This window comes from Centroberyx gerrardi, chromosome 5, assembly GCF_048128805.1.
Source record: "Centroberyx gerrardi isolate f3 chromosome 5, fCenGer3.hap1.cur.20231027, whole genome shotgun sequence".
NCBI lineage: Eukaryota > Metazoa > Chordata > Actinopteri > Beryciformes > Berycidae > Centroberyx > Centroberyx gerrardi.
The window spans coordinates 20,407,148-20,433,310 of NC_136001.1; the positions used below are offsets into that span (position 1 = coordinate 20,407,148).

The 26,163-nt window shown below is 41.1% G+C and overlaps 3 protein-coding genes across 3 annotated transcripts; 2 read left to right on the forward strand and 1 right to left on the reverse strand.

Moving 5' to 3' along the window:
• Positions 1–4,462: 4,462 nt before the first annotated feature.
• Positions 4,463–9,935, forward strand: tatdn2 (TatD DNase domain containing 2). The gene is made up of 6 exons (XM_071901945.1): positions 4,463–4,768; positions 4,958–5,368; positions 5,637–6,740; positions 6,900–7,027; positions 8,451–8,634; positions 9,505–9,935. The coding sequence occupies exons 1-6, from the start codon at positions 4,463–4,465 to the stop codon at positions 9,643–9,645; spliced, it is 2,274 nt and encodes a 757-aa protein (XP_071758046.1). The 3' UTR covers positions 9,646–9,935.
• Positions 9,936–11,760: 1,825 nt separating this feature from the next.
• On the reverse strand, positions 11,761–12,903 carry ghrl (ghrelin/obestatin prepropeptide). Its single transcript, XM_071901948.1, has 4 exons — positions 12,790–12,903; positions 12,115–12,192; positions 11,902–12,010; positions 11,761–11,780 (listed from the first exon to the last, which is right to left on the reverse strand). Exons 1-4 carry the CDS (start codon positions 12,901–12,903, stop codon positions 11,761–11,763), a joined length of 321 nt encoding a protein of 106 aa, XP_071758049.1.
• A 1,537-nt stretch (positions 12,904–14,440) lies between these two features.
• Positions 14,441–19,194, forward strand: ccdc174 (coiled-coil domain containing 174). Its single transcript, XM_078283704.1, has 11 exons — positions 14,441–14,527; positions 14,739–14,843; positions 14,955–15,055; positions 15,151–15,209; positions 15,355–15,502; positions 15,748–15,843; positions 15,987–16,123; positions 16,235–16,329; positions 16,950–17,073; positions 17,231–17,374; positions 17,688–19,194. The coding sequence occupies exons 1-11, from the start codon at positions 14,486–14,488 to the stop codon at positions 18,362–18,364; spliced, it is 1,728 nt and encodes a 575-aa protein (XP_078139830.1). The 5' UTR covers positions 14,441–14,485; the 3' UTR covers positions 18,365–19,194.
• The last annotated feature ends 6,969 nt before the right edge of the window (positions 19,195–26,163 follow it).

Consider the following 26,163-nt stretch of genomic DNA (forward strand, 5'->3'; position numbering starts at 1 on the left):
TGGTCATTCTATATCCTTCACCAGCATGACTTTCTGGCCAAGAAGTCACCCAGTGATGTTTCCACATCTCCACACAGACCACTGGACCAAAATGAAAACAATGGTAAGAAGATGAGTAAAGGCCAAACCTTCTTCTCCTTGCAGTGTAACATGCTGTATATGTATATATGATTGATTAAAAACAAACACATCAACAACATTGTACTCCTGTAATGTTATGTGTGGTTATCATTCCCACCTAGGTACCCACTTATCTCGGGTCAGTTCCAACTGCCAAAGGTTTGTGAAAATGGCATGATTATCAGAAGACAGGGTTATAAGATGAAAATGTACTGTTCTTTTTCCTGAAACTGCTGAAAGATTGTTCAAACTGTAAAAGCGCAAATGCGATTGTGTAGTCACAACCTTTTTTTCAGTATAATGCACCACATTTGCCGAGTATGTACTGTTGACTTTGGGTCACATTGGGAGGAAGAGCCTCACTAGAGCATCAGCTGAGCTGTTAGCTAACCCAGATCCTTCTGGTTTCCCATCATGATGGGCTAGGTGGCAACTGAAAAAAGCATGGGGGAATTTCATGTTTGTACTTATTAAAGTCATATGAAATGTGGGTCAAATTTATTGGTGTTCAAGATGTGGTTTCATAAGTTTATCCTGGTTTCAACCTGGTCTTATGAAAACCTAGGGAATGGGAAGGGAAAAAGCAAGCCAGACAATCTTTGAAACGGCTGTTCTAGATAATGCAGAATCTATTCTTTTCTCATACTTATGTGGAGTTTCTTACCTCCCCAAGTATAGCAGGAGAGAACACAAAAACGAGGAAATCACAAACCGCAGATCTAAGTTTCCATGGCCTAAACATTGTTTTTAAGCCTGGAGACTAAGTTATGAATGTTATGGGTGCCAATGGGGCAGATATGTAAACATACCTAAAACTGTGTGGTCAAAAAATGCTATTAACTTGATATATGATATAGTAGAAGAAGAGGGCAAGGGTCTACCCTGATAACAGATCATCTGTGCTGGTGGCCCAGTCTTTACTTTCTTTTACTTGCCTTTATTAGATGCCCTAGTGTATGAGTCAGATCCAGGTGCTCTAAACCGGGCAAGCAGCTGCCTTTTACCTCCTCTGCCTCGGGACCCAACAGAGACTGCAGCTAATGATGCTGTTCCCTCCATGGTGCAAGGTATACAGCAGGTCCTCCTCACTTCTTAGACAATTAGGCTTTCATTATCAGTTTAAAACGTCCTGTATCTTTTTCTTTAGGTATGCACCATAACACTCCAAAAAACAGTTCCTCACCTCAAAATATGCCCCAGTACAGAAATGTGTACAATGACCGTGCCAGGAGGAGCTTCTGCTACTGGCTCGTTGAGAAGAAGGCCCCAACATGTAAGTACTGACGCAAGCTCAGACTCCTATCGCTGCCATGCAACCCGGCAGCTTATGTAACCTATATTATAGACACATGTGCATGACATTCACATGCACATGTGACTGGGAGAGAGAGATCCACTCTCTAAATCTCTTTCACTGCAGATCCCGCTGCTCATACACTCGACCTTTATGTTTCTGCAGCTCATATTTAGAGAAAGTCCCAGGTTTTGAGAGAAATCCCTCCTTGCTCTCTCCACCTGTCTGATTTAGGTCTGTTTCCGTTTTGTTGTGGGCAGCAGGACCAGCCTTTGGATTTCATCCAAATCCACATTGATCCTTCACAACTTTCCTAACACCCTATAGTCTCTATTATATCATGTTGGTGTAAAGTGTGATGTGTGTCATTAAGTGAATGAGGAATCCCTACTGCTATCAAAATGTCAGGCACTTACAATATAGAATGTACTCCACAGTGCTGCAACAATATATCAGAAACACTTTTATCAGCATCTTTGGTATTTCATAAAAGCAATGCAAACCCATGCATATCCCCAAGTCAATATTTGACAGAAGTACGATTGTATTTGCTGATATCCCTTGAAATGATGTTTGCTTTACTAGATGGCCAGCTGACTGATGCATTGTTATTCTTTCTCTAGGTAATGGATACAGCTTTGGAAGCTACAAGACTTCTCTAGGATTACCAAGAGTCTGAGAGAAAAGTGTTATTATCTTTGATTTTGAGATTTTTGTCCATTATTCTTTTTTTTTTTTTTTTTTTAATTCATACCATTTCAGTTTGGTATTTATCCAGGGTTCTTGATTAATTACATTCCTATTCCATTACTATAGCAGGACATGTTTAGTTTATGACCTATTTTGTTACTATTTGCTCTCTGGCCTCCCTGGAGGGGGGCAAGAAGAAAGAAAATTTCCCTACAGCGATTAATAAAGTATCACATTATTATTACATGAATTGTGTACATTTATTGGTGTGAGGCATGATAATCTTAACCATAACCCTCCAAGTTGTACCTCCGAGTTCATTCCTAGGTGATGATCAGAAATAGAAGAAGCATTAGGCTAATGAAATGTTTTAGGACGCATCCCTAGTGCCTAGTTTTCACTATGTACATTTGCTAATAAATACACTTCTGTATTCAGCATTTTATTGACAGTCATGCAGTCTTAAGCCTAATGCTTTCAGTTCTGAATATTTTTGGGCACACCCTCATAGGCCACACCCTCTTTGCTCTTGAGTTCATTATTGTGCTTATTCTTTTTAGTTGTGCTATCTGTCAGTTATGGAAACCATGGCTTGTAGTGTTTATTAAATAATTCTTTCCAAAATATATAATCAGTTCTAACGTTGCATGATAACCACAATTTAGCGCTCAATGCTTGAAACGGTCCAAAATCAGTTCAAGACTAAGGACTGCACCGCCATCTAGTGTCTACGCATAGAATGCCAGCCGTCATGATGTCGGGGTCTTGTGAGTTAGCTTTTAATTAGCCACCTAATTAAAACTAAAGCTGTTAAATAAAACCACCCGGACATTTTCATTCCGTCCATTTGTCCTGAGATTTTTTTGAACAACGAATCGTGCAACGAGCTAGCCTTGTGACTGGAGGCCCGAACCAAAGCGGACACAGCGACAGAGGGTCAAGGTTCCCACGCATTCGCATTGCTTGCATTTTGAAGTTCGACTTGAAAAAGGTAACGACCCATTCATCAAAAATTAAATAGCTCTACATGTGTGATAATCAAGTTGGTAGTCAAATAACATCGTTGATGAATTTTATTAACGTTACTTGGACAAGAAGTGTATTTTCGTGACTTGCAAGAGATTCACTTTTTTGAGTTGCAATTAGCTAGCTAGCTAGAGTGCTAATGTCGTTCTTCATGGGTGGAATCAGGCTAGTAACGTAACGTTGACGTTAAGTGAACTAGAAAATATCAGGTGTGCGCTGACTTCCCTAATCAATATGCAGTGGGATCCCCTTCAAGAAAAAAAATGCAGGAAACAAAAGTTCAAGCCCTGTAATAACCCAGGGGATAAAGTTCCCTAAAGGCCACTCTTATCACTAAAATCTGACCAACTGCTGTCAAACTGGTCTCCGCGGCGGCCCGATAGGTAGCTAGTTACATAAAACTGCTGGGAGAAAATTGGCAGTTTGTGTTCCCTAAGTTGCTTATCAGCAAACATACTGTACATACCTACTAGAACATCACTAAATACTTTTTCCAAATTGCTAGGTTTCACTCTTAAGTTCGGCATACGTCTGATCCACTAAGCAGCACTTATTTCAGTAAAATATCTTGTTTTAAAATGGATTAACACTGGTTGCTAACGACCTCCACAGTGTGGAACACAGCGAAGTACGTTACAGGCGAAGCAGTTTCAATATGCTGTGATGTATTGCACTATTCGAGTCCTTTCACTGCAATAAATCATCTGAAATAATAGTCCTAAGGGAAAAATAATTTCAAAATCAGGCTACTGAATTTTAAGGTCTTAAACTTTCAAGCAGTGTGATAACTTTGACATGTAAATGAAAGTATTGACACTTTAAGTACAATATTTGGGGGAAATTATTACAGTATTATAGGCTACTGCATTGATTTTCTATTAGATATTTTGAAAAGTGGTTTCATGATTGAAAACAAGAACTTCTTTATAGATTCTTTATAGTTTTTTCCAATAGTCCACTCAATTATTAGATGTGATGTGAGACAGGAGGAGGTGATAATGAAGTTACACCCTGGGTTCAATCCATTCCTTCGTCAAGCATGAGTATCACAGGCAAATGAGTATTACAGAGACTAAGCAATTACATTAATAATACATGTGCTAGGCAGTACCTGAGTGGCCAATACTTGCTAAAATGTTATAGTATGTTAGCAAACCAAAATATATATGTGTGTGTTTTAGCACTGCAGTGGTGTAGAAAGTCAGTGTTACATTTTTATAAAAGATCATTCATCTCAGCTAGTTGTTGATGTGATGATGCCTGGCTTTCAGTAGGCTTCATGCAGTCCCTCTCACTAATTTTCTGATTGTTCACCTGACTAGGGTCTCTGACATGGACAGCAGCAGAAAGAAGGTGCAATTTAAGTGGTTACGAAGTGCAGCTGGTTCCTCCACAAATGTTCACAGGAGAAATGCTGGCTTATGCACACCCCCTCGCTGGAATATGTCGCCGGTTGAAGATTTGAACGCTCCCTCCCCTGGACTTAATGAGTCCACAGGATCTGCTGGCCTTGGAGCACTCAGCCTAGACACTCCCAAGAGAAAAGCAGATGTGCTTAGTGGGAGCAGTCCCTCCGTAGGCAAAATCAAACTGAGGAAGCTCTCCAGAAAACATTTTAAGGAATTCAGTGTTTCCAAGGTAAGTCTTTGCTCTACATCTTGTTCTGGCTTATCTATCCAAGATAATGTGGACAATGGACAGCGCTCTTGACAGCATTACATCTATAGTGATTTTTATGGAAACTAGACACTCAAATGGTCTCTTTTTTATGCATTATCATGGGCATAAGTACTGGTTATTTGACCCACTGTCTACTTCTTTCCTCAGGCCACACCTATGGAGAGCTCATTCAATCTGGAATCTACAGAGAGTCAGGAAGTATCGTCTCCTCAATCTCACTCTTTTATCTGGAAGAAGAAAGACAGGACACCAGAGGAAGGATCAAAGGCTATTTACTTGAAGGCCTTGTTCGCAGCTGTTGGCAAAGGAGGAGAGAGACACCCTACCAATATCCCCAGCACCGACAGCAGTCCTTCTGTCCCCACTGAATCTTCACCAGTGACGACTGAGGTGCTCAGTTCTGCACCAGTTGACGAAACAGTCTTGAACATTAGCTGCTGCTCACCCCCACCTGAGAGTAAGTCTGAGGACGACGCTCCTATCCAGGAAGGACATTGCTGGTTCTCCCCACTGGTGTTTGTGGACACAGAAATCCAAGGTGACAGCACAGACCTGAGGGTAAGTCCCAGCTAATGCCCAGAAAACACTTTTTTTCAATTTTTTCAGAGTAGTTGTTGTTTATTTCTGTTTCAATCATTTTCAATTGCATATCATGTTATGTTTCTTGTCTGTGATTTACATTATTCATTTTAATCTTTTAGCTAATGCTTTTATCCAGAGCAACGTACAATGAGTGCATCAGAAGAGCGAATGCTAGGAAAAGAAACAGAATAAAAACTAAAGAGAGAGATGGATTAAATATCAGATTGTTTGTTTTTGATTTTAGAGTGTTGTGCTGAAAGGAGAGGATTCGCCCAAGTGGTCTGATGCTGAGGACCCTGTGTCTGTAGAGGCAATCTCCCAAGACAAGTCTTGGGAGACTCACACTCTGGCTCCAGAAACGTATTCAGAGGCTGAGGTCGATTACTCATCATTACCTGCACTGGAATATGTACCACCAAGTCCTGTATCCTATTTCATGAAGTTTCAGAACTACTCCTCTGACAGCCGAAAACACATCAGTGGTCCTGTGAATACCCAGCTGATTACGACTTCCTCTCTCACCTTGCCATACACAAATGAACCCACTGGTGTCACCCAGGCAACTACTGATGACATACAGTTGCCTTTCCCACAGTCACGGAGGACAGTTTTCGTTTCAGTCAAGCAGCCCCCCTCAGACACGCTGGTGAGCACTCAGACTCCCAACAAAGGTCCTTCCAAGGCACCCAGGGGTGACACAAGGGACCATAACCCCACCAGCATTATGGGCTCCACAGCGGATCCTTTTGCTTTGCCCGTACGCTCAAGTAGAGGGGTATCATCAGTGCCGAAGATCCCCCCTTTATGCCACAGTCTGTTTTCTCCCCTTTACCCCTGCTTGGACTCCACAACCCACCGCAGGTACTCAGATGTTGGCTGTGCCACGAGTTACCGCTCCACCCCTTCTAGTCATTGTGGCAATCCTACAAGAAGAGCGTCCATGGGGGCAGAACCTATATGGACCAGTGACTCCTCCCTTGACAATCGGGCTGGTTTCATAGACACACATTGTCATCTAGACATGCTATATGGCAAGCTGGGCTACCGCGGGACATTCAGCCGATTCCGGAGTCTGCACCGGAGCAGCTTTCCATTACAGTTTCATGGCTGCATCGCAGACTTCTGCAACCCACGGCTCATGGTGAAGGAGGCATTGTGGGAAGGTTTGCTGGCTGAAGACTTGGTATGGGGGGCATTTGGGTGCCACCCCCACTTTGCCAAGGAATATTCAAAGATCCATGAGCAGAGCATAATGATGGCCATGCGACATCCAAAAGCTGTGGCATTCGGTGAGATTGGCCTGGACTACTCCCACAAAAACTCCACCAACCCCTCTAAGCAAAAAGAGGTAAGGTCTAATCTGACCGGTCTGAGTTGAATAAGGCTACTTAGCCCAATCGCTGTTTATCTTAAACCAGATGGGTTTGGGTCAGAGTTTAGTGGCCAGAAATGTATTCTATGGTAGTTAATTAAATGAAATGTTTTGTTGTTCTGGTGCCCTCTGCAGGTGTTTGAGCGTCAGCTGCGTTTGGCTGTGGCCATGCAGAAACCTCTGGTGATCCACTGTAGGGACGCAGATGACGACCTGCTGGAAATCATGAAGAAGTGTGTCCCATGGGACTACAAAATTCACAGGTGCGTGTGGAGGCAAGTGTATTTGTTAATAAGAGTGTCATCCAACTAATCATCCAACTAATTATTTTCAGTCGGGTATAGGTTATGTCACATCTGGGGTTGCTAATAGTCATCAATGTAATAGACATCATTTATCAGTCTTTCAAGTAATTGGAAAGGATATTTAGCTCAAACTTGGATCCCCTCTAACTACTCCTCTAACTACTCCTCTCCTCCTTTCCTCCCTCTACTCTTGTTACTCCTCCTCCATGAGTGGAAAGCTACCACTTATCCAGGCACTATGGATCCGTCTCTGTCAGTCTGTCAGTCATGCACAATACCTCAGACACATGGATTGAATGTTGAAAAACTTGGAATGTTACATGTCACCACTGCCTTTTGTCATTTTCAAAATTTGGCCCAAAAGGGGTTGCTACATCGTTTGTTTGTCCTTGTGTCACATGCGATATCTCAGATGTAATTGATCCAATTTTGACAATATGTGAGGAAATAACAGTAGCCCTTTACATCGCGCTACACAAATTACAGGGTAATAACCGTGTAATTACATAGAAATTATCAGAAAGGAACTGATAATATCTGGAAATTAGTAACTATTTGTAATTATAATGTGAAATTTCTTGGTAATTTCTGGTGATAATGAGTAGTTATTAGCATGAAGTTGTGCAATCATTACTGAATAATTACTATGTAATACTTTGGAAACATTTATTTACCCTAACCCTGCTAACCCTTCTGTCTCATTAAATAAATGGAACCTCCATATTCTAGTTCAGAGACGGATGAGGTTGCTACAGTGTTGTTACCAATACCTTTTATTAAAGTACTAGATAACACCATGGAAACTACAGCCAAGTAAAGTCAGGCTTGATACCTCAATATTATACTTACTTTACTCTGTGCACACAATGCGTGCATCACATTTGGTTAGGCCCACTGTTGGTAGCCACTGCTCTGATTAACTGGCTACTAGAGGGTCCGCCTCTTCCCCCTGCCCCAAATGTAACATGATTGGTCAACCCCAGTAAAGTCAGGTCAGGACTAATGAGATTCAAATATGATAATATCATGAATGTCACCACTAAAATTTCACTCCCATAGCTGGAGAAAATTAACCAGTTTTCAGCCAGCGTCAGTGCAAGGACACAACGAATATCTATAATCTGCATTAGACTGAATCAAATTGAATCAAATCACATCAAATCAAAAGTGAAACCAACTGTTATTGAGTTGTTGACCTGCTCTTATGTTCAATTGTTGATTTTATATTGACATTGCTGTTGAGCTTATCTGAGAAGTAGAAATTCACAACCCTCAGTTCAAGTCCATTCAGTTAACTAATTATGCAATTAAATCGATCTGTGAACATTTTAACAAGAACAATTTTCTCTCATTATTGAATGTTTGCTTCTGTGGGCTGCAGGCACTGTTTCACAAACAGTTATCCAGTGATCGAACCCTTCCTGACAGAGTTCCCCAACCTGTGTGTGGGCTTCACAGCCCTGGTCACCTACCCCAGAGCCGCGGAGGCCCGAGACGCTGTCAAAAAGATCCCTCTCAACCGAATCGTGTTGGAGACAGATGCACCATACTTCCTGCCGAGACAGGTACATTTAAATTCAAGACCAGGAGCAGTCAACCCCCAACACCCAGGATCCAATGTCATCACTGACATGCAGGCATTTTCCCAGCTCTTCTTATTAATAACTGCAAATTGGCAAAATTAAATATTGAAAAATGTCACCCTTGATTTAGGGTAGGAATTGAACACCATCCGCTAGCCAAGTGCTGGTATTTTAATCATATTTGATTCTGTTATTGTAAATTCATTCTTCATTTGAATGCTTAATGTATCCCGGAGTTTTCCGTACCATTGAATAGGTACAGGAACTAGGAACTGCTAACTCACCTAAAATAATAGTAGTATGGGTTTCAATGGAGAGTTTTAGTGTCTCATAGTCTAAATGCCGTTTCAGAGGTTTTCTGCCAAGAATAGTATGAAAAGTATGGAGGAAACACATTGACACGAAAATGGTCAAATATTGAATATCGGCACAAAATGGCTATCGGCGATTGGGGTGCTCTCCACTAAAGGGCACAAGTGAGCTAGATGAATCATATGTGAAGTGGTTAGATGTAGCTTAAATGAAATTAACTCTGCAATTAATGTACTCATTTTCTAACACACTAATTTGCAGGGCAAATTAAATTGGCAACAAAGGGTGTCAGTCATTTTAACAAGCACTTTATGAAACAATTTGTTCGAGCAATAGCCTCAGAATGATAGAAAATTTTAGAAATTGTCACAGCGTCGAATAGAGCTCATTGTTTGTGCAATCCATTTTTTATTGCCTGTATGGCTCATTATCTTCGTCAAACGCACTAATCACTCCGGGGAGACCCACTCTGTAGTGGAGCTTGCATAGGGTTAGTCTCTCGCTCCTTTTCACTCGCTCTCCCTCGCCCTGGTTCTCTAGGTTGGTAAAGGCATCTGCCAGTTTGCCCATCCTGGAATGGGCATCCACACCCTGCGGGAGATCAGCCTGCTCAAGGGAGAGGACATGGCCACAGTCTTCACTACCATCCGACGCAACACCACTCAGCTCTACGGCTTATGAGCCTGAGGGTAAAGATAAAATCTGTATTGTCAGAGCTTGTTTGTGAACTTAATGTGGCTTTTTGTTTTAGGTTTAGATTAATCAGCCCTCCTTGCATGTATGAGGAGGAGGAGTTGACCTACACTCTGATTTTAAGATGTCTAAAGGGCTTAGGAATTGATCCTGCGTAAAAGTGAAAAGGTGAAAAATAGCGAATGGAATTCAAATATCTTTTGTCTAATAGAGACACTATGTTTATCCGTTTATATAACATAAGACTCATTGTTCTTCATTATTGTAATTAATTTGCTAAGCATTGTTGGTTTGATGTTTGACTGTGTGTAATTTGACATCCCTTGCCTGTTCTGATTTGTCTGGATGTTTGTCTTTCTGACTGCTGTGATATTGTTTGGTTTGATACAGTGCAGACAAATTAAAAGCCTTTAATCCTGCCCACAAGGTGTGCTGTCAGTGTACTCATTCATGTACTTATTAAAATCTACTTATTTCTTTTACTTCTTTCATTAGACCCATGTAATGTCTTCCCCTATGTAAAAGAAGAACCTCCCTATCAGCAAGAGTGGATTAACTGCCTAGGAGAGATTATAACTTAAATAATAAAAACTTTAATATTCCCTACTAAAAACAATGTGACGTGTAATATTAAGTCCTGTATAGTATATGAAGATGCACTCTGGAAAACAGTAAAATATCCTCTGTAGTGCGGTGTAACGAGGTATTATTTGTGGTGTTTAGAGTGAGGCTGACCCTCTACAGTGAGTAAGGAAGTGGCTGTGAAACAGGTCCATTAGCTTGCTTTTATACCACCAAGCACTTCAACACCCATTTGGGTTGAGTGCTTTTATTTTGAGAGTGATTAACATTGCCTTCTGGTGATGTTTTCTGGTGGCTAGAGTGTGCCATCTTGTTTTTAGGAAGACCGGAGGAGTAGATTAACAGTAAATGGACAGAGATGCTTCTGATTCAAGATTCAAGAATCAAGATTGACAAGGGAGAAGTGGCAAACTATATGGATTACCTCTTGTTGCTAGGTTTTCAGTGATGGCCTTGTTTCCAAGAGTTGTTTTAAATCCACTCCAGAATGTCAGAGCACACTGTGTTCGCACGTATCAGCACTTATTAAAGGCTACAAGGTAGAATGCAGGACTGACACGCACACACATCACAGATAACCAATAACCATCAGTAAAACTGATTCATCTAGCATCATGTTTGTGCCCTTCTGCAGTTAACCCACTTCTTCAGATTTGAACAGGAAGTTTCACAGCCTCATTCGTTGGAGTTGGTAATTCGATGTTCACACCATGAATAAAATAAAAACTTTCATGACTGTAGAGGCAGAGACCTTCAAAGACAGAGAGACGACAAGTAAATTGAAGGTTTAATCAATCAGGGATATGTGTGGATTTCCAAAGTGAAAGACATTTTGCAGTGGTTATGCCTACAATATATATATATGGTGGTTCTGATCAATGCTGACTGCTGAAGGTAAACAGTTCTAAGTTTGTACAAACTGTTGTTCACTAGATCAGAATACAAATATGAATATGAGCAGTTTACTGACTCATCTGCTGACACAAGACAGTATTAAGATGTTGGTATTGTCTGGATAAGAATAAGACGTACCCATACTTGTACTGCGTGTAGAGTGCTACAGAATAGTAAAAATAGCTGACAACAGTGTGTGACCTATTCATGACCAAGGCTTTATGCGGGACACAAATAAATTATGAAGCTAAACTTTTAAACAAGCTAATTTTCACTACAATTTTACACACGCTTTCACCTCGCTGACTGGTATTTAGGATCTATTCTGGTGAATGGCTTCATGTTGTAAATGCTAACAAAAAAGTGGGTGATCAATAAGCTGTCCTAGATTTATAAAGTGGTATAGGCTGCATTCTCTCATTCTGCATTGCAACTAGTTTAGCCTGAGGAAGAGTGTCTTCAAGAATTCTGGTAAAAAAAAATAAAAATGAACTTTGAAAGAGATGAGACCAACATGTCTAAAGACTAAAGAAACAAGCTTTCACTATTTTAATGATCACAATCTGATTCAGGGAAAATTTTGGGAAGGCATCATGACTGCAAACTGGAAACTCTTATCCATGATATTCAAAGTTGTGATGGTCTATCTGAAACAAGAAGAGACAAATAATTTGATTGAATTACAAAATCATTTTACTTTATTGACTGAAGGGAACATGATTTGCCCCGAACCCTATTTCTATGTATAAAATAGAAAAGTTGGGGCACCTGCTGCTGTGTTTCCCAGAAGATGCTGCAGGATGTTCTGCAGCGCTGCACCATACTCCTCAAATTCCTCCTCTCTCATGGTGATGCCAATGTCGAAGGGGGCGCTCATCTACTCAGAGGAAGGGAAGATTATGAAGTAATTACAAGTATTCTGGTTTCATAAAGCAGAAGGAAGGGCAGTGAGCTATAGCCATGAGTATGATTGTCACTCACGGTAACACGGTTGCCCTCATGGGGTGGAACAAACTCTTCCATGGCTTGCCGGCCGACTCGGGGAGACTTCCCTTTGCTCTGTGGTTGACAAATAGGACAGAGAATCTCATGCTTGTAACGACCTCGGCTTTACATTGGAGGTCCAAGTGCAGTCTTAGGGAGATTTACATGTTTCTCAACTCTTGTATATTGTATAGTATATTCAATGCATTTCCACATCTTCTAGAAACTCAATATTTGGCTTGAGATGGTAGTAACGTTGTTGCTGATACCAGCCCGCTATTTCCCAAGGCAGCTATTAATACTTTGGAAAAGGAAACATGATTAAATATTAAAATGATAATGGTTTGGCACTGCATCTGAAAGCATAAAATGTCAAACAAATACACAAGTAACCGAACAACCAAACCTTAAGTTACATTGATATCGATGATGACTCAATATTAAGAACAGTAGATGGGAAGGAGACTACCCAAAGTTAGTGCCTGTTACACACAAGTACAGATTTAGATCTTGTCAAGATTATTTTTGCATGTTTAGTCTACGTTCCATTTCAGTATCTTCATAAAGAGTTCATCCTACCCCTTAAAATCCAAATGAATTAATGTATTAAAGGGACCTACAGTATATCTTTTTACGGCAGAATAAGAGCAATTGTGAAAGAAAACATCTTACTTGAGGTTTCTGAGACGGGCTGAGAAAGCTGGAGCCTGCGCTGGTCGACTTGCACCACAAGGCCAGAGAACACAGCAGGAAGACCATCAGGCTGGTGTTTCTCTTCACAGGCATGGTGAGGGAGCAAGAAAACACACTTCTAGAGAAAAGAAAAAAAAGGTACAATGCTATGATTAAAAAATCTTAATCTTCTATTATGAAATCATTGAGTTTGCGCCCAGTGAATAAATTAAACTGATACTCACCTTATAGTCCTTGCCTTGAAATGTGATTTGGTTTGGGAGGTTCTTGTCAAACTTATATACCTTTCATCCTCAAATTTCATACAGTTTGAAATGTATTAAACATAAAATTAAGTAGTGCTGTTATTGACATATCTTGGTAGCGATGGGCTGTTCAAATGTTTGAATTGATAACAAAGTAGGCATTGCTCTGTTGTGACCTGATGGCAGGCAGACTGATCATGGTCTTATCCATACAAAGGGAAACAATAGTTTTGCTGTCATAGAGATATTGGTGAATGGGATTCATCTAGCTTGTCCACCACAACGCAATAATATTTGAGCTATCATGTCCAGGTCCAGAACCGTATCACACTGGACAGATGTTCAGGTGTATAACATTTCAGAGTTGTCTCTTTCAGTCGAATATAGCCCCACAAAACCCAAAATGGATCCAATTCATGCTTTAATTGAAGGATTTGATGTCATAGCATCAAAGTAATGTAGTCACATTCCACATTTCTACATCAACACATATTGTACAGCAAATGAAAGCCCTGAAATGAAATTATGTGCTATTTCATGACTTTATCAAATGAGACTGTAATTTTCCAATCAGTTGTAAAACTGGATTCACTGTTGTACAGACTTTAGCCCCAAAGGTTCAATATACTTTGTTTGAAGAGGAACATTTGACTCTTGGTTAAAGACTTCTGGGATGGAAAAGATGTAGTGTTTTGTGTATAAGTATTACAGCATTTATTGATATAAGGCTGTTTCCATAAGTTGATAGCCCCTTACAAGCCTTTGGTACAAAACACATAGGCCAAACCATGATGCTTACTATATGAATGTAAGTTTACTTGGGAGGTGAAAGGGAAGGGTAGGCTAGGCCTATATCTGGACCCAATACAGTTGACATACAGTACATGTGTGTGTGATTGTTCAGCAAACCTACCATACTCTCTGAGAAGCGTGAATTAGGCTATTTGGAAAGGATTTGAGATAATGAAATGAAAATGCAATGGTGATTACATAGGCTATTATATAAGTACAGCAGAACTGTAGGAGGCACATTTCAAAAGCTGATTGCTGGAAATTATTACTGTTGAGATGAAGAAACAGTTTGATTTTGGGGAGTTGTTATTTAATTTCCTATTTTTGGTCGGTTTTGGTTGAGACCTATGGTTGAGACACTTCCTATTTAAAACATTGTTCTTCTGGTATTAATTTCCAGAGTTTTTACTTCAGTAGACCTAAAATATTATCTTATATTTTTCCTACGGCTAAGATAAGAACCACGAAGAAGTCAAGCATGTGAGAAGATATTCACCAGGATATTCACCACGTTTTATGGATTGAGGACGAATATATCCAGAAAAGCCACTAGTTGGCGGTAAAGCAACATTATGCCAGCGGGTAAAACACCAAAGAAGAAACTGCTAACTTAATGGCCGTACTGAAAATATATAAACATGGATAAAAAGAAGAAACCTTTCGACGTGACTGCTTCATCTGTGAGTCAGCTATACAAACATTATTGGTATAATACTGCTGCTGCATGACGTTTTATTAATGATAAAAAACAGCCTGCCTTGATAAACACAGTAACGTTAACATGCTAGCTAATGTTAGGCTACATTGCTAGCAAATACAAACACTGCAAAGTTTAGCCGAGTTGCATTTTTAATCTTTACTAATACTTGGGTAATGCCTTGTTTCTTACAGCTAGTAGACCTTAAAGCTGAACTGTACAGGAAGCAGGAACAATTCAAACAGGAGAAACTTGGGCAAGATGCTGGTGCTGGATTCAAATCAAAATCCAAAGACAAGGTATGTATTTTATTGGGCAGTTTGATATGAAATAACATTTTTCCTGGCTTTCCCTATAATTACAGATGTACTGATATAACCAACATGTCCTTTATCCATGTTCCTGTGTAGAAACCTAATGTGTGGAGCAAACAGAACGATGGGGTTTCCGCGCGAGCTCAGAAAGATGTAGAGCAGCTGGCTGAGGAGGAGAGCAACCTTGACAAGGCCAAGTGAGTTCAACACCTAAAAGATTCACTGTCATAACACACCGGTAACCAAACTCTGTGACTGTCTATTTTCACTGGCATTTGTCTTCTCACGACAGACGCAGGTTGGAGGAAAAAGCCAAACTCTACGAACAGATGACAAAAGGAGACTTTCCTGGTTGGTGAATCATGAATTATTGCCTCTTGTTTAGTGTGAAATACTGTCAGACAAAAACGTTAATGGTGTTTATTACAAGCATGGTTTTGGCCTTGGCACAGAATGTAGACTTGACTTTGTATTTGCATGTCTTCTGTTGAGTCAGATGAAGAGACAGAGGGGCTGTTCCTGGTTGATTTCACCCAGAAGATTATTGACAAAAAGAGGGAAACAGTCGCACAGAGGGAGAGAGAAGATGAAGAAAGAGACAGCTCATCACCTATCCCAACCCCTCAGCACCCAGATGAGGAATGGTAAAGTCTGATCAGCATCTAAGGTCCAAATCAACTGAATGTAGTACTATAGGCATTTATTTTATCTGTTTACTTGGATCCCCTTTAGCTGTTTCAGAGGTGCAGTGCTTATTTGATTATGTAGATTATTTCCATTATTAATTTTGTACAACACAATATTCAGCAATCCAATGAACAAGGCAATGCTTTCATACTACTACTACTACTAAGTGCACTGTTTTCCTATGGCTTCTCTCTCTCTGTAGGGTGGACTATGTGGACGCGTTGGGACGATCTCGGAGATGCATGAAGAAAGACCTGCCAGAATTTAAGAAAATGGACCAAGATCTTAAAGGAAAAGGGTAAATATTTCACAAATAAAAGCATTTTAAAGGTGCAGGTCATGGCTTCTTAGAAGACTAGATATTAGAGAGAGATATTAAAGACTAGATATTGGTGTTAAGCTGGGGACTGCAACTCTATTGGATACGATTATGCCATGCAGAAATGCCTCGGCTGAGAAGACCTTACTATCAGAGGACATGCGTCGAGAGCTGCAGAGGCAGGAATGGGAGAGGGAGGAAGAGGAAGCTATGAAGAGGCCTGTCGGACCAATCCACTATGAGGACGTCAGGGGGCAAGGTTTGCATCATGGCATTTCCAAAACATTTTTGAAATTCAAGGGTTGGATTGTAGGTCTGTACAAGGTCTTGGATTGTAGGAAAAGACTGTTCCTCTCTTTGTTCATCTCAGAGGCCCGGGAGCTTGGCGTGGGCTACTTTACATTCTCTCAGGATAAAGAGCAACGCAGAAAACAGAGAGAAACTCTGGACATGCTCAGAGACCAGGTGAGCAGCTCAGAAATGGATTGGTATAAAACACTGAACAGCTTATTTTAAGCGTGTGCATTTGAAACGGTACAGAACAATCACCCTCCTCACCCTCTTCAGACCACCACCCACCCCACACCATGTTCTCACATACTCTACATGCATATGTTTGCACGTGCACACAGACACACACACACACACACGTCACATTGGACTAACAGACTGACTATCCTGCTAATCTGCACATGAACGATGGCATGAGGTTTTCAGCCTCATAATCAAACTTTGTACATATGTCGTTTTTGAATCTTTCGTTATGAACCTCATTTTACTTACGTACATCGTCTGTTTCCAACTATTGCCCATGTTTCTACTCTGAAACAATTTTTCGGTTCTGAATGTACACTTGTAGTGTTTGATGTTTGGTCTACTGTCAAACAGTGCATCTTGTTTTTACGATATGTGAGGCCCTGTTACGCTTCATCCTGCACCTAGTGTGTCATTCCTGTAAGGAATTACTGTCTTGTAATGTGTCTTCACCAATTCACCGGGTCAAATTCCTTGTGCACCTGTTGTTTTTGATGAATAAAACTCTGTTTTTCTTCTGTACTCTCTTTCCTGTCCATCCTGTCCTTCAGACAACAGAACAACGTGGTAAGAGGGAACTACTGAAGGAGAAGAGGAAGACCATGCTGCAGGCCCGACTGGCCAAGGTTAGGCAGAGGAAGATGAAGAAGACTAAGCTGGATGGCACCGAGGAAGGTTAGAATCCACCTCCACCCTGCATCAAATGCAACTAGGGGCTGTTAACTATTTGTTGCTATAGAATTTGACCTCTTCATGTAAAAAGTCTGCTTGTATACTGCAATTTAAGTTTTCATGAATGCTAATAATTGTTATGAATTGTTTCTCTTAGAAGAGGAGGAGGATTTGATTGGCCCCTCGCCTCCATCAGAGGAGTCCCCAGAGATCGGTACACTGAAGAAGGTGGAGGTGGAGGTCCAGGAAAGGAAGGATTCCAAGCCTGGAGTTCCCCATGTCAGAGAATGGGACAGGGGCAAAGGTAAACCTGATCACTCAAAAGTCTTGGTATTACAAATATCTGTGGACCAAACTAAATGAATCTCCTCACTGCACATGACTAGGGTGAAAGTAGGTTAGATCTGGTGCAGGTGGTTCAGATAATTATGTTGGCAGTATACTAGATGTACTAAGGTTGAGATGAGATCTTTTTCTAATTAGGTTTGCTGTAGATAAGTTTGCCTGTTGTACTTAAGGTGTGTCAAGATTGTGGTTACTCTCCTGTCCTAGAAACCCAAGTACCTGGTCTAAAACTGTCTCCTCTTTAACAACACTTTTTATGTTTCTTCTTCCAGAGTTTTTGTTTAGCGAGTGGAAAAGTCGGCGTCGGGATGAGCGAGAGTCAGAATTTGCTCCTCCGTCTGCATACTTTGCTGAGGAGAGGAGACCAAGACAAGGAAAGACTGTCATTCGGGAGGAGAATAAAGCCAAAATGTCCTTCAAGTGGTCAAATAGCCCAGGAGGAATCTCTGAGAGCAAAGGAGAACGACAACCCATCATCCCTCAGCCTAAAAGTGCTCCTTTACCTCCTCAACCTCAGCAAAAACCTCCAACTCCTATGCAGCCCCAGACTACATTACAGTCACCACCCTCAGATGGCCCGTCCGAGTCAGCTCCCGAGTCTAACCCTAACCCTAACCCTCAGCCTCAGCTTCAGCCTCAGCCTCAGTACTCCTCATCAGCAACTGGCCCTCAGTTTGCTACCTCTTTCAACCTCCAGTTTCCTCCTCCTCCTCCGTTCTACCCCCAGTTCTACCCTCCACCTCCTCCTCAGTATACTGCTCCACCTCACCCGCTTCCCCAGTTTCCTCCACAGTACCCTAACCAGTATATGCCCCATTATCCCCAGCAGTATCCGCCTCAGCTGCAGAGCCAGTCTCAGCCTCAGCAGCCCCCCCCGCCCGGCTGTCCCCCGCAAGCCCCTCCTCAGAGCCTGGATGACATGCTGTCCTTCTACAAGAACACGACCTGATCTTAAATATTTTCAGTTTGCTATGTAGCCAGTTTAATAATGTTTTGAGTGTGAAATACTGCTGCCACAATCTGTTTTCCTTTTTAAGGGGAACTTAATCTCTGCTCTGTAGTTTGGGCATTTATTAAAGATTAGGAATTTGGATTGACATTGTTCTGACTTTTCTGGTTCTTTTTGTCAGTATGAAAACACTGCCAAGGTTACAGTTGATTTTCCCTTATCTTTCAGCTCTAGTGATTCTAGTGTTTCATTCGTTTTTTGATTAGCTGAGGTCATAAATTGAATGGTGGATGAATGAAGAAGATACAGAAGGCAAAACACCACTAGGTGGCACTGTGCCCCTTCTTTGTGGAGCCCCTGAACCTCTTCCTCAGAGGATGTCTGCAAGTGACCATTGGTTTATTTAAACTAATGTGTTTGCATTTACAGTGCAAATATTTCTTTGGCCTGAGTAACTTATGACCCAGTTTAAAATGGAATTTTAAGGTTCATAAATCCACTAATTGCTATTCATTAAATGTAGAGCCAACACATTTAAATCATCCCCATTTAGCAGAAAATGTTGCTGCTGACATAAATTGCTTTGAGATGATTTTACACATAATTTTGAAACGGTAGTATGATTAATGATCTGTCTATTACATGAACAAAATAAATTTCCCTCTAAACTCATTCAAGATTTATTCACCATTCTTCTCCTTGATTTTTGTGTCTTTTACCTTTGTCATGCTCTACCTTAGCTCTACATACTGATATGTTGCTGGCTGTTATTGATTACTGTATAGGCTAATGCTTATGTCCCATGGGTTTACAGCAAAATAATGCAAGCAATGTACAAATTTAATTCAATATTACTTTGTTCATTTGTTCATGCTTTGTAAATCACTTTCCTATGATGACAACTCTGACAACTCATTGGTCCCTCCCTTTTGTGTGCCATATACTGTATATTTGCTCTTTGATACATTTTACCACAAAAAGGGCGACACCATGGACACGTGGGGTTAATAATCATGATGGTATAAGCACATACATTTTACTTAATCTCTCCTTTTTCCTTTCTCTCTCCTTTCTGATTTTCTTTCAGATTTTTTTTTTTTTCTATTTTTTTTTTTTTTTTCAAATGTAAAACAGTCAAATTCAAACAGTCAAACTCAAGGGTGAAAAGCCCAGAGAAGCATCCCCCACCGAGGAGAGCCCACCTGCCAAAGTCCAACCTCCATTTCTGAGGAGGAAGGCTCCTCAACCAGCCACTCTGCCCATTTCCAAACCAAGAGCTGCTATCCAGCCACAGTAAGACACACACATACATATGCAGCTATGCAACACTTTTGTGTTCTTCGCCTATCTTTCATACTCCCACTTTCTTTCCCGCAGGACTAAGTCTGCAGGTTTGCCGTCTCTCCCGTACTCCTCGCCCCTCCTCCTCAGCTCGGCCCCTCCCTGCCCTGCGGTGCTGAGGCTGATCCTTCTCCAAACCTACAGGGGCCAGCGTTGCCATTGCTTCACCCGCCCGCCCATCCATTCTGACCTAGAGCTGGACCAGCTGGATGTACTGGTGGTCTACATCACCTCCTCCATCTGTCCTCCACCTCAGTCTGGGGATGAGGAGGCACCACATACACCACCATACACCACAAACCGGTCCATGCGTCTTGCAGTCCCTGCACAAAGGTGAGCTGGTGGGTGTATCTCAGATGGCAACAGTCTCAGTTTCCAAGTCCAGCAAAGAAATGGAAATGTGAATGGTATTTGAGTCATTTAAGAGCAGTGAAATTAGTGATGAAAAGGGCATCCAGTCATCACATTTCTCATTTCACATAATGTTGGTTGGGTTATTCATGCTAGATAGGAATACATTCATCTACGGCAGTCTCAAAACCACAAGTGCTATGCCTTCCTGGATGATATACGGCCATGCTGCCGGTGACAGTAATTTAAAAGGGCACTCTCTAATTTGAAGAAGGATGGCATTTGTAACAGTAGAGTGTGATTTAACAACTTCTTCAACTTTTCACGCTCACCCTTGCAAACTCACTGCATAGCAGGGAGTCTGTCTGGTCAGCTGCCTCAACCATGTGATCTGAGCCAATAGGTGTGTCTGTGAGTGTTACAGGTGTCATTCATGCTCACAACCGCTATATTGTCCTACTGGTGAGGGCAGGATAGATAGTACCAATTGAGCTAATTCAAAAGTGTGCTCATAAATAAGACAAAGGACAATATTTCTACAAGAAGATTACATCGAAGATTACATCGATGTTGCATTTGATGGATGGGAAAACTGGATTAGACTTGATGACCTAATCTGCTGTGTGTCTCGGTCAGAGCTCTCGGGACTCATTCCGTCTGGTGAAATATGACACAGACGCAGCCAACCGTCTGACTCAGACCTCCGCCCCTGCCCTGGTCCAGAGGAACCACGTGGAACCTGGAACATTTCTTTTAGGACACAGATGGAAAAGGGTTTCATGGTTTGCCAGTGGTTTGAATATTAAGAGCTGGAACTAAAATCTTGACCGCAGATCAAAGAACAGTTTGCCCCATTAGCTAGATATTTGGCCTGGTTTCAGGCTCACCTATTTCCTCTCTCAAGCAGGAGAGTAAATAGTTTAGTTCTTTGTGTGTTTTGTGGATCTCCTGTATGAAGAGGTGGGTCTCTTCCTGGTTTGGTGGATTGCTGACCCCCATGTGACCTTAACTGCTGTGTTTTTTCCCCTCTTTGTTTCTGTGGCCTCGAGTTAGACCAGTCCAAGCAGAATGGGAAATACACACTCAGACAGCCACAGCACTGTCCCCTTGTGTGTGTGTGTGTGTGTGTGTGCATGCTTGTATGCGTGCGTGAGTGCATGCATGTGTATATGTGTTTGTGTGCATGCTTGTGAAATACTGTGTGTATGTAAAATACAATTTGCTGCCTGAGTAAATTTGCTGGCTGGGAGGTTAGACGGTGCTGATGCAGTGACAGGACCTCATGGAGGGACGGCCATACAGGGGATTTAAATATGCACATACATGCATACATAATGCAGCATACTGCTCAATACTCATAACAATAAAGAATAGCCCAATTTAATGAAGGTTACAACTGAATAATTCAACCCTAATAAGAGCACACAGTGACTGCAGTGGTGACCTGAATTTGTTTATGATTAGGACCTTTGTTTTTTTTCCTCAAGTGTCATCAGTTGTTTCCTCTGAACCAAAAGACTATAATGCATAGTAATGAAGTGACGACTTCTTGCCATGTCCTGCCACCCCTCCACCCCCCACCCTGCCGTGTTTCATGTGTGTCCACAGATGTATTTTGGAGGAGAGCTGTTTTTTTGCTGGTAGTGCGTCCGGTTTCAGCCACGCCAACCTCATGGAGCAAATTACCAAATCAAAGGTTGACTTCACCAAGGCAAACTTCCTACCTCATGACTAGAAACTGGGGTGAGTCATCCACCTGCCCCACCCTCCTTGCCAACTTCCTCCCTCCTCCCTCCTCCAACATATCACTGATACAGTTGATCAGGTTATAGCTTACTACATTTGACCTCCATATTGCTCCTAGTGAACAAACTTCTGTCATTAGTGTATGATATTTAAAAATATATATATATAACATAGTGTTTCCAGTTGACTTACTGAGTATCAATCATCAAAAGTGTGTGTGGGATATCTAGATGGATAGATATTTCTGTCTTTATAAAATGTGGCACAGAAGAAAATTTGTGAAATAGATTTCCTAGACAAATTTTTCACTTTTTCCTATCTGTACTGGCAGCTTTTTACCTCATATATGGCAAAGGGTAACTAGTAACTGTAATGGAATACATTTTAAAAGTAAGCTATCTGACCCTGCAGACAGATAGATAGATAGATGGATGGATGGATGGATGGATGGATGGATGGATGGATGGATGGATAGATAGATAGATAGATAGATAGATAGATAGATAGATAGATAGATAGATAGATAGATAGATAGATAGATAGATAGATAGATAGATAGATAGACCCTACACACATTGAAGCGCGCACACACACTTAATTTATAATGAGTTGACTGATCTCTGTAACCCACAGTCACTCGTGTAGTGTTCAGACACATACTATCACACACTGTGAAATGTAGATGCTGTACACACACACACACACACACACACACACACACACACACTGTAGGTGTCAATTTACTGTAGATACTCTTTACAGTTGTGCAGCTATAAAGCCCGCCCTGTCAGGGCTCAACACAGGAGCTAATGGAGCCTTTACGACGAGGGTTATGGGTCGAAGATGGTGTCTGACACTTATTCCTTAGTAATTCCATCTTAAGTCCTCTAGACCCGAGCAGGCAATCAATGTTCTCTTTATGGCACTGCAAGGCCCTGATCCTGATCCTGGGAGGGAGGAGCAGGTCTCGCCCCTTGCGAATGCAATTTTACTAGCATGAAAGGCAAACAAGCAATGCTGAAGCACAAGAGGCTGCAATTCCCTCCGGTTATTCCCTCCTACTGAAAAGATGAAAGATCTAACATGGTAAGGTACAATAAATCCCTTCACTGAGGGATCAGAGAGACCAGAACTGTTCCCAGAGGGCTTCAGATACACTAGGACTAGTGACGTTTCCTGTGAGCCAGGTTATATTGGACAGCCTGGATTATGTCTGTATTGATCCTCATCTACTACAACTGCTTTGTCTTACTAACGGCCCTTTCAACACAAATTTAAAAAGTCACTGGCCAGGGACAGCAGCAGCAGTGACATGGTGATCTTAGCAGAAATTGTTATTTAGTGCACTGTTAGAAGAGTGTCTTGAAACACAATAATTGCTGAGAACTGGTGATTTTTCAGGGGGTTGAAGATAAACCCAATTATCTGTGTTAATACACAAAATGTGAACTGAAACACCGATCTGGCTTTCTGTAACATCTAACATACATGCTACATTTGAATTTCAATATTTGAAATATATAAGGTTTCATGGCACACCTGCGAATCCACAGTGAAACTCAAAACAAGTCTTCAAAAGGTCTTCAATAAAATAAAATCACTGGTACTTAATTTACATTACTTGAATTTTCATATTTTTCATAAGTTGTAGTGTCCTCTTGAAATGCAGCATATAAGTAGAATGATAGAGTGTGTTTTGGCTAGAGAGGCGCTGTGTGAGTTAACAGGGTGGTGAAGTGGACTCTGAGCTTATAGCTGAATTAAGAAACACAAGGGAATTAAGCTGATACTGTGTTATCCTTGATGGTTTTGTGCGTGTTGATCTCCAAGGTGGACTTCATGTGTGGAATGTGTTATTTTTAATAGACTTGTTGACATGCTCCTATTCTCTCCTCTCTTTCAATAGCTCTAAAATTAGGTTTCCATGCTTTTCTAACTTGGAGAGAGCTGTTCATGCTTTCATCTCATACTGACTACCGTAACTGTCTGTATCCCTGCCTCAACCATGAAGTGTTTTCTTGCGTTTTCTTCTTTTATAAACTTGCATTTACTGATCACTTATTGCTCTCATTACCCTGTAATAGTTTTGTAATTTGTTTGTTGGTCCAATACAGATTTTTGCTGAGTGGGTCTTAATGACATGTGGCCCTTAATGGAGCCAGTAGTCTTCCCTTTATTCTAGCTGATTGTTTGTTAATGTTGGTAATTTTAAGAAGAATGCTACACAGATAAAGTTTATATCTTCACCCTTCTGTGTTGAACAACTCTGTATGCAACTTGTGTCTCTATGTGTAAAACTGTCCTGTTCTTTTGTTGACTAACACTTCTAATATCAAGAATTAATTCAGCTCAGTGAACTTGTAGTTACAGCATCTGCCCTGGGATTGACAATTTATGAGTTTGATTCCCACGCCCAGTTTGTGGGTTCAGTCCCCAGTTGGGTCATTGAAACTCAGCATCATAAAATTGCCCTCAGGGTTAAAACCTCTTACAGACGAGTGTCCTGTCAGAGCTCGCTGCACTTGAGCCAGCAGCAAGCTGCACCGGTCCTGAGGAAAACCTGTGGGGTGATGCAAGCAAAGAGCAAATGAAGCAGTGGATGGGCTACATGTAAGAAACACCCAAATATATAAGAAAATAAATAATCATTGAAATGCATAATCAGGTTTTTAATAAGCATATGTTCAGAATAGAAGGCATGGATATAATTTAGAGAGGACTTTAAGCCCTAAATAATCAAATTATTTTTCATGAAGGTTTGACTTACTCAGCCTTTAAAATAGGATGTTGTGATCAGAAAACAAGAAAATAATAAAAAATAACATACAAGAAATTATTTGTAAAACAGAAAGATGCACATAAACTAGTATAAAACAACACTAATAAACTGCAATTATAACTAATAATGTAACTTCAAGTTGAGCTCTTCAGTGGAGTCATAAAACAATAGGGGGTCTTTTTGCAAGGACAATGCAAGATCCATTAAAGTTTATTACATTTCCTTTTTGATACGTTGGCATATTTATCCATCTAAATTAATTTCACATTCTGAACTGAATCTCCAAAGGTGGGCAGCTTTGATTTCATTTCCTTTCCTTTCAACATGGAAAGACAAACATGACATGAGCCTCGCTTTGGGATGCAAGTTGGTCTTATCTCAGCTATAGAGCACCGGAGAAGTTTAAGTTGTTATCTGTTGCTAGAGTCATCATACATTAGACAAGCAATGGGCAAATTGAGACTGATATGTCAAGTATAGAGAGGGGGATTGGAATCAGGGTTTCAGAGCCTGTCCACTACTATCACGACTAAAAGTACAATTACTACTATCACTACTACTGTTAATACTGCTACTACTACTACTACTACTGCTACTACTACTACTACTATCTTATAATAATAATAATAATAATAATAATAATAATAATAATAATAATAATAATAATAGTAATATAACCTAACACTCCCACCAAAAAAGGACTTTGGGAATGTACTTTCTTCATAATGGGGCCAAAATCTGTGCATGGCCCATCCCTACATGTAGGCTACACATGCTCACACATGACCCGCCACTCACACCAATTGATCAGACACATTTTTCTGCAAGCAACTACAACATGATAAAACACAAACACTCAGCTGCCAGAGAGAGAGAGAAAAACACAGAGAAACAGAGACAGAGTTTTATGCCCACGTTCTTTCAAACAGAGCTGTGACCATGGGGCAAACAATTAAAATGCATTATTGCCTTCACATCCCACACTGCTCAAGGAGAGCGCTGTTTTGCTGCTGTAGGGTTCTGTAATGGTTCATCAGTGAATAGCGTCTGCCGCTGGTGTGTATCGCCACCTCCACATTGTGAGATGATGTGCTTCAGATGGAGGCCCAGGTCCCCTCTCAGCATCACCCCACGGTGAGCTGTAATGAGTTAGTGTGCGTAATGAGAGCTAATGCTGCCACAGCTATTGAGCCCCTCTCGCCACCGGGCCATAATGCTGCTCCTGCTGTGTTGTGTCAAACAGCCACATGTAAAACAGACTGGTGCTAGCGCGCTGATGGCAGGCCTGCTGCAGTGTCTCCCCAGTAGCAGATGGATCGGAGAAAGAGGGACAAAGACCCTGCGGATTCTCTAATGACTGCATTTGGCTACGGTACAACTCCCAACATGGGGCGGCTGAATTTATGTTGTAAATAACACCTTCGCTCTCTGTTAAACACATATTGTTTGTGTTTACTTCATCCCAAGTCAAGGTATTTCTGTACCTTGGTGCTTTACAAAGTGCATTGCATTGATTTTAATCCTCTGGGCGTTTGACCAGGTTTCAGTTTCCTTCCTTAATGAATAGATCTGTTCATAATAA

Coding starts and splice junctions, on each gene's coding strand:
- tatdn2 (XM_071901945.1), top strand. CDS start 4,463: ATGGACAGCAGCAGAAAGAAGGTGCAATTTAAGTGGTTACGAAGTGCA. Junction 4,769..4,957: donor AGGAATTCAGTGTTTCCAAG/GTAAGTCTTTGC, acceptor TTCTTTCCTCAG/GCCACACCTATGGAGAGCTC. Junction 7,028..8,450: donor TGGGACTACAAAATTCACAG/GTGCGTGTGGAG, acceptor TGTGGGCTGCAG/GCACTGTTTCACAAACAGTT.
- ghrl (XM_071901948.1), bottom strand. CDS start 12,903: ATGCCTGTGAAGAGAAACACCAGCCTGATGGTCTTCCTGCTGTGTTCT. Junction 12,011..12,114: donor ATGAGGGCAACCGTGTTACC/GTGAGTGACAAT, acceptor TCCTCTGAGTAG/ATGAGCGCCCCCTTCGACAT. Junction 11,781..11,901: donor TCTGGGAAACACAGCAGCAG/GTGCCCCAACTT, acceptor TTCTTGTTTCAG/ATAGACCATCACAACTTTGA.
- ccdc174 (XM_078283704.1), top strand. CDS start 14,486: ATGGATAAAAAGAAGAAACCTTTCGACGTGACTGCTTCATCT. Junction 15,056..15,150: donor AGCAACCTTGACAAGGCCAA/GTGAGTTCAACA, acceptor TTCTCACGACAG/ACGCAGGTTGGAGGAAAAAG. Junction 15,503..15,747: donor CAGCACCCAGATGAGGAATG/GTAAAGTCTGAT, acceptor CTCTCTCTGTAG/GGTGGACTATGTGGACGCGT.